The sequence below is a fragment of the Trichosurus vulpecula genome, chromosome 3, assembly GCF_011100635.1.
Source record: "Trichosurus vulpecula isolate mTriVul1 chromosome 3, mTriVul1.pri, whole genome shotgun sequence".
NCBI classification, from domain to species: Eukaryota; Metazoa; Chordata; class Mammalia; order Diprotodontia; family Phalangeridae; genus Trichosurus; species Trichosurus vulpecula.
The window spans coordinates 106,303,687-106,311,955 of NC_050575.1; the positions used below are offsets into that span (position 1 = coordinate 106,303,687).

General features: G+C 45.2%; 1 protein-coding gene across 1 annotated transcript in view; it reads right to left on the reverse strand.

Moving 5' to 3' along the window:
* The window catches only part of TOP1 (DNA topoisomerase I), a 118,589-nt gene extending 112,063 nt beyond the window's left edge, over positions 1 to 6,526 (reverse strand). Inside the window, exons 1-2 of the mRNA XM_036750692.1 lie at positions 6,083 to 6,526; positions 5,507 to 5,531 (exon numbers count right to left, since the gene is read on the reverse strand). Coding sequence (XP_036606587.1) covers positions 5,507 to 5,531; positions 6,083 to 6,115 — 58 coding nt within the window. The 5' untranslated portion in view covers positions 6,116 to 6,526. The remainder of the gene's footprint in view (positions 1 to 5,506; positions 5,532 to 6,082) is intronic.
* Between the last annotated feature and the right edge of the window lie 1,743 nt (positions 6,527 to 8,269).

Here is an 8,269-nt window from a genome sequence, read left to right on the forward strand (position 1 = left end):
AAAATCATTATCCTTTGCCCTTTCCTAGACCACCCTGTGATGGATATGCCAGTGAATGACTATAAAGCTAAGAGACTACTAGAAATACACAGAATTTGAACCAAAGGCTAAACACAACTGATTATTTGGAGCCTAAATACAGAGTTTACTGGGATGTCATTGGTTTTTTGAACGGCTCATCACCAAGCCGCTTGGATATTCATATCTCCCCTCCTAAATCTAACATTTCCATTGGCTTATCCAAATTGGAAATAAAATCAATAGTGAGTTAAGGGAAGGCTCTTGGGAAGGCAGAGATATACAGGGAGAAACCTAAGTGATGTAAAACAAAAAGTATCACTAAAAACTTATTTTCAAAAAGCAGCTTAAGTTCTCCACATAAACTTAGAACTTTATTGTTGTCATTGTCACATGTGAAAAATGCGGTCCTTCATAATTCCTCTTGCATTTAGAATAAATCCCTTTATATCTGTATAGCAGCCTTCAAAGCACTGTATAACTGTTATCTCACTTAATCAACAACAACCCTATGAGTAAGGTTAAGTAGGCCAGAGAAGGTAAAGATTCAAAGATTATTTTCTGAGGTCACACATCTATAAAGGGGTAAGATAAGCACTAGAACCCAAGCCTCCTGACTCAGGCTCCTTCCACTAAAAGATACTGTTAAACAGAGCCTGCATATGTATACACACACGCATAATATCAAGCCTCTTATGAGTTCAGTTAATCTCCTTGAGTTTAACATGTACAACCACATTATAATCTGAACAAGCCAAAAAGCAAACACAAAAGCTGAAATCACTCCCCCACATTTTAAAACAGGCACCCCTGGAACAGAACACACACCTGTTAATAAATCATGTATGCTACCCTAAAGATCATCTAACATAAGCCATGCGACCATAATTACACAGATGATCAGGTGGTCAGGGCATCCAACTAACACCAGGTTTTGCAAAACAAAGTTCCATTAAGAATAATATCGCAAGAGTGGGGAGGACCTGAGTTTTAGATGACCAAGTTTTGGACGGGCAGGTCAAGAATCCTTGACCCTTCTCTAGAATGGCACTAAATCAATATGACCTGACAAAATAAATGAATCTTCTGACTCAAGTCTTCACAATTCTACTTCAACAGTGGAAATTACCCTTATTAAGGCAGCTATATAAATAGCTACTTGCCCAGTTTAATCATGATTATTCCAGGAAAATACAATGTCCTGTCTCACTTATTTTACTCCCCAAATACTATGTCAGGGAATAGAATACGAGTAAAATTCAAGTAGATTTAAATAGAATATGAGTAAAATGAGTAAAAATAAGTTGAACTGGCTAAAAACAAATTTAAAAAGCCATCTGATTTTAGATACAGCCAAATCCCAATTATTCAAAGGACTAAGTGAACAGGCCCCTAAATGCTGCCTTCATATTGGTTTGCTAGCCTGTCTGCTGTAGGGAAAAGTCAAACCCAAAAGTAGCCTGGGTCTGTGGGATAGAATGAAATTTCCTATTATTTATGCTGTCTCTCTCTTTACCCCAGAAACCCAAAAGTTGGCTAAACTCAAAAATGCATCTGCATTAGACCAACAGCACCTATACTAGTTTCCCCCCCTTAAGAAAACCCAGTTTTTTAAATCTGGATTTTCTTGAGGCAGTATGACATAGTAGATAAAGCACTGGCCTAGTCCAGAGTTTCAATTAGACTGACACCTACCCAGGCATGTGTCCATGTGCAAGGCACTAAACCTCTCTGATTTTGAGTTTCCTCATATAGAAAAAGATGCTAATAATAACACCTACCTCAAAGGGGCTATTGTATGAGTCAAATAAGACAACCTACATATAGTACTTTACAGGCACACCTTACAATGATATCTAAACATCAGTAGTTATTATTTATATTATTATCATCGAACCAAGTCAGGTCTAAATTTGGGAGAACTGATAAGACTAGAGATTCAGAAAAGTACCTTTAAAGTAGAGCGTGCAGACTCCCCACAACTTCCCCGATACCCAAAGGACCAACAGAATTCTTGTGGCAGTAGAAATGGAAATGACACTGTTACTTGATACCTAACAGCAGTTCTCAAACTTTTTACTCTCAGGACCTCTTTTACATTCTCAAAAACTGAGGACCTTTCTGCAAAGAGCTTTTGTTTATGTGAGCTATACCTATCAATATTGACCATACTTAAAAATTAAAACATCTTCGTGTTGTTATGAAAATAGTTTTGACCTTGTGGACCCCTAGAAAAGATCTCAGGGATCACTAGGACTGCCCAGAACACACTAAGAACTACTGCCTAAGGAGCTGCAAAACCAGGTCCCACAATTTCTTATCTTAAAAACACAGTCAGGGAATTTAGAAACAAGGGGGAAAATGGATTCACGAGGCAGAAGGTTACGCCCGGCAGCCTAGTCTCGGCCATTAGCACAGAAATAAAAGTAACTATTAGCTCAAGTACAATTTGTACTTAATTCCTTCCATCCAAATCTAATCCATTAAGTTACCTGGGATCAACATCACAGGATGTCAAACCACAAATAGCATTACCTACAATAAATATGATGTCAAAATATTTTACTTTGCTATATGACAGAGAATCTAAATGTCAGTGATCATATCAGTGGAGGGTGGGGTAGTGTGACACTTCTAGGTCCCCTGAAGCAATATAAAATCACTAGTGGCCAGAAACCATTCAGCTCAACATGACCTTCATGCCATTTTGACAAAATACAACGGCCAACGTGGATACTTCCCTAGTACTTAGGAAGTCTTTGCAGGGAGGATAGAGTGAGAGAAAGATGTTCTAATACCTTAAGCACCTGAAGTCTTATTTCACAGTAAACTTCTTAAAAGAGTAATGGTTTTCATATTAACAGATTCTTTTCAACAGCCAAAAATAGGCCAGAGAATAAAATATGGGAGTTCCAACCTCAACATGAACCACAACAATAAACCTAAAGTACAAGCAGTTTAGGGTGGGACAGAATTCATTTTTATACTGGATAGGGGTGAGGGTAAAAGGGGGTGATCCAAGTTCTAATTTGTAAATAGGGCTAAGGTCACTCCTAATAAAGATCAACTTAAACAAACTTGTCTAATTCAAAGACCAAGATTAAGACAATGACCTTTGTAACTGGACGTTGTAGAACTCTCTCAGGGGGTCAGATAATTCCCAGCTACCTAGGTAGCACTTAATAATGCCAGAAGTAGGTTGCTAACACTACCATCCTTCCTTTGGACTATGTGGCAAAAAGAACATATCCTGAGCAGAAAGCCTGGAGTTTGAGGTAAATTTGGGATCTAAAACCAAAAAGAATCCTTTGCTTGAGAAGCAGCAGACACCATAAAACACATATAAATGCGATGTCACCAAGTCTTCCCTTGCAACCCTTTCTAAACCTACTCAAGTATTCATGTCACTCTTGACACAGCAACTAAATGTACATGTCCTCTTCATTAACAAAATCTGTTTGCACTGAGATAGAGCTTGGCCTTCACAATCATGGTAGCAAAGACTATATGCAGACTTGAATTAGAAATTGCTAGGACTACAATCAGCATACCCAGCCCACAATTTACCTTGGAAAAACAGGCTATTTCCCATGTGCAGTCTAGGTATAATCTTTGAAGCTACTTAAACATCAGTGGGAGAAGGAGCCTTAAACCATTTTGAAACCCTTGTTCTAAATACTAGATACATGCCTACTCACCCCCAGCTTCTCAGCCCAAGGACTTTTCTCCACACTAGAAGAATGTCAAGGATTCCAAAAGAGAAAGATTAGAATTTCCCAAGTCCTGTTTCCATCCAGATTTCTCTATTATCACACCCCAATTAAAAAAATAAAAAAGGGACAACTTAAAATTTTGGTTTGGGGTTATTGTTTTTCTGGGAAGCCAGTCTCCCTTTTCAGACTCCTTTTCTCTCTAGCCCTTAAAGGTCTGGCTTAAATGGATAGTAAAGAAATTCTTAGTTTTCTTCTAATTCTCTCCCAGTAGGGAACAGTCTTCTACTCAATGCCCCATTTCACTGCTGCACAAGATTGTCTCAAACTAAGCAGGCCAACATGATGGACTGCTTATTACAAGACCCAAAAACTCAGCAGAAGCCTCTTACCACTGAAGTGGCTAAACCCAGGCTAAACTGAACAGGATTTTGTACTTACTGAAGATACATATAGGGCCAAGGCTAGTCAGTGGAAACTGACAAGATGCTGTACAGCCTACATCTTTCTCCATTCCACTTTCCTCTTTACAAAAGTATGCAAGAATGAACCATTCTTTTATTGGGAAGTAAAAATTCCCTCTTAACGTGGAATTGGTGGAAGGAATAAACTAATGCATTAACTTTTCAGAAAAGGGTTAGAAAGCAAGTAACATAAAGAGAAAGCAAGATAGCCCTCAGCTCCTGAAAGTATGTGGGTGCTATGTAGTCCCAAAGAAAGGGATAAACAGGCTTACAGAGGCTCAGGGTAAAGTATCTGCCACATCTGACTATAGAGAAACAAAAATCCTCTTTCTCTCTCACACAATTCCAAAGACATGTCCTGGAGAACCTCTCATCATTTTGATGTTGGACTTTAAAATACTTTTCAAAGCATCTCTTTCTAGGCACCCTAATCCACAAAGACAAGCTTTACCCACACGTGCTAATTGTCCCGTAAGTAGTTACTAGAATAAAACAATTTCTAAGCTTGCTTATCCCAATTCCCAGAGCAAGCCACTTAGAAACTTTTTGGAAGGGGGCTATGTCATTAGAACACGTTTTCTTCCCCCTCTTTGTTCAGAGCTCTCAAAAAATGATGCTCCATAGAGGATGGATTTAGTTTTAGATTTATTATCACCATCTCTACGCGAGGTAAAAAGGTAATGCAGTTCTCACATAGAAAAGACAAAGCAACAGTTGCAAAACTGACCTTTCATTTTAGAGGGAGGAATGGAAACAGACCAGATGCAGAAGAAGGGTGGAAAAAAATAAGCTTCTTAAAAAAAGAAAGGAAGAAAAAAATCAAAGTCCCCCCCCCGGCTCTCCTTTCTGGTAAGGACGGTGATTTATAGGGCTTTTCTCTGCAGAAAGCTCCTCCTGGGCAGCTCTAGGAAGGAGCCGAGGGAGGGAGAGAAAGAGACACACATACAGAAAGAAGAGGAGAGAGAAAAAGAAAATGGCGCAGAGACTAAGTCCTGACTGTCGACAAGGCGACTTTCCAGGGGGGAATCCGGGCCCGGAAAGGCTCCCAGGCGCCGGCTCGGCGGGGATCGGGGGCCTCCGCGGCCCCCTCTAGGGCGGGCCGGGGTCCCCGGGGGGCTGGGAGCCCCGCAAAGGGGCGGTCGGGGCGGCTCGATGGGAACAATGGGGCCGGTGAGCGAGGAGCCGGGACTTAGTCTCTGGGACGCCATGTCTGTCCTTTCCCATCCGCAGCCGGGGAGAGCCGGGCGGCGCGGGCGGGCCTCTCCCCACCCCCCGGGGCTGGGGGCCCGGCTCGGGCCCGGGGCGCACACTCACCATTCACTCGGAAATCCGCATCGATCTGTGGGGAGGGAAAGGAGAGGAAATCAAGCCACCAATAAATAAGACACACGGGGTGGAGCGGGGGGGGGTGTAGAGAGAGGAGACTCTGACTGGGGAAGCACGAGGGGTTATCACACCCCCCCCCAAGCTGGGCAGGGTGGGGAGGGGGCTCGCCCTTTCAAACTTTAACTTCCCGGCATTTCCAGCCCGCCGCCTCCAGGGCGCCCCCCCTCCTGCTCCTGCCAGCGCGGATCCCCCAAAGCAAGAACCCCCTCCCCCCCCAACACACACTCCCCAGACCCTCCACGTCTCAGGGTGGAGGGTGGGGGAAACCTGTCATCTCCCCGGCTGCCAAACGTCAAAGATGGAAGGGGAGGACAAGCGGAGGGAGCGTCCGGGGGAGGCAGGCCCGGCTCTGGGGGGAAGGGGGAAGTGGGAAGCCGGCTCTGTGAGGAGCCGGGCCCGGGGGCGGGGGCGGGGACGGAGAAGCCCGGGGCAGCGGGGCCTAGGGACTCGGGGCGTCGGGAGCAGCCGGGCCCGGGGATCGGGGAGATCCGAAGGCCAGCTTACCTGGGAGTCGTTGTGCAGTTGATCCCCGCTCATGTCGGACGTAGCCGCGGCACCGGCGGGACTGGGAAGGGGGCGGGGGAGAGGAGGCACAGACCGCTCGGACCCCGGCCTTAGGTAACGAGATCAGGCCCCGGAGCAAAGGCGGCGGCGGCGGGCAAGTGAGGCTGAGGAATCAGCGACAGCAGCGGGAATGGCGGCGTCGGCGGCAGCGGCAGCGGGGGCAGCAGCAGCAGCAGCAGACACTGGGGAGGGAATGAAGCTCCGAGGAGTTGTGTAACAGACTAAGTTCGCATTTCTTCCCACTGCGCCTGCGCGGCCGCTTTTAAACAGGACCCGGCGAGAGGGAGGGGTAAGGGGGGGAGGCGAAACAGGAAGGGAGGGGGGAGCACCGTAGGAAGGAGAAAGAAGAAAACCAGCAGCCTTTAGGGAAACTGGCTTGGCTCTGAGAGAACCCGCCTCTCGCTACTCAAATGGCTGGCTCTGATTTGCATCTTAAGCCACGCCCCACGCCGAGACAACCCCCCCCCCAACTACCCCACCCAGCGCGGAGCTTCATTTGCATAGGGAACTCCTCCTTCCCCCGCTCACCCAGTGTTCTGGCTCTTCTCCTCCTCCTGCTCTCCTCCCCCCACCTCCCCAACCCTGTTCTCGGAACCCAAGCCCGCCGGCAGCACAGGGCAAGGAATTGAAGGGGCTCCTTCGGCGGCCGCAACCCCTAGTTCCGCGCAGTGCGCAGGCGCTTCTGGCCACGCTGGGGCCTCCGGAGTTGCTGGGCGCCCGCAACGTGGTTGGGTTTTAAAGACGGAGAGCCTTAAGCAACAGTAGGCACCAGTTGGGAAGCTTTTGAACCTGCCCGAATTTTAAGTGTTAAATTTGCAGTTCACTCTTAACACGCACTCAATACTGGAGTCCAAACAGTATCACCCTCCCTAGTTAAGTATCCTCTGCTATAAAATGAGAGGTTTGGGCTAAGGATCTCTAAGGCCCCCTCCCAGGGGCTAAATCCCATAATCTAATCATCCCCCGCACTCACTGCCTGGACATCCCCATAGAACTGGAAACAAACACAGCCCAAACCTCTTATTTTACACATCAGAAAATCGAGGCTTCACAAACGGACTTGTCCAAGGTCACGTAGCCAGCCACCGGCCAAAGCTGGAACTCAAAATGCAGGTTTCTTGACTCCTCTTTGTACTGCCTAGTACGCAAAATGTTAAGACGGTGTCTTCACGGCATTCCTTTACGCAGGATCTCTCAAGCTTTCAAATCCTACGATCCTAGGTACTCAATCAATTCGTTGCTAATTGATTTAAGTTTCTACTCTCTCTCACACACACACACACGCACACACACACAGACTTGAACGTGTGTAGTCAGATGGCTTGTATATTTTGTTTAACTGTGCTTTGTTACAAGGGAGGGTTATATTCAAAGTGCGGGGGGAGGGAGAAAAGGAGTAATTGGGAATTTATAGCAATGTAAAAAAAATCAATAAAATTGCCCTCTGATACACTCTCTAGTGGAAATATCCCCAGGACTGGGAGTCAGGAACGCAGAAGCCCTCTGTTGTTGCTGAGTCATTTCAGTCGCAGCCAACTCTTCATGACCCCATTTGGGGGTCTTCTTGGCAAAGATTCATACACGAGGAACTGAGGCAAACAGGGTTAAGTGACTTGCCCAGGGTCACACAGCTAGTAAGCGTCTGAGGCCAGATTTGAACTCATGAAGATGAGACTTCCTGACTTCAGGCCTGGTATTCTATCCACTGTGCCATCTAGCTGCCTTTCTATCTTTAAGTAGGATTAAAATTTAAATAGTATTTTAGAATACTGTACGTTATATAGGATGGCTCTCTGGAAAGGGGGAGAGGGAGAGATACCAGAGGAAACTATGATAATGTAAAAAAAATTAACATTTTTTTAAAAAGGTATGATGTAAAGTCGGACCAAAAATGTTCAAACTCACCAGATTCTTTATTTTTTTATTGATTATTGTCAAAATAAATGCTTTTGTTGTTTGTTTTAATTACAAATGGCAGGAGCCTATTTTGATTGGATTTCTTTCTACATAAGTATTTTCCTATTTCAGCGAATGTTCCACAGACCTAGAAGAAAGGGCAAAATGAAAATATTTGAACAAGAATTGGCAAATATCCAACCCTAACATGGAAAAGCCACATCTGAAAGC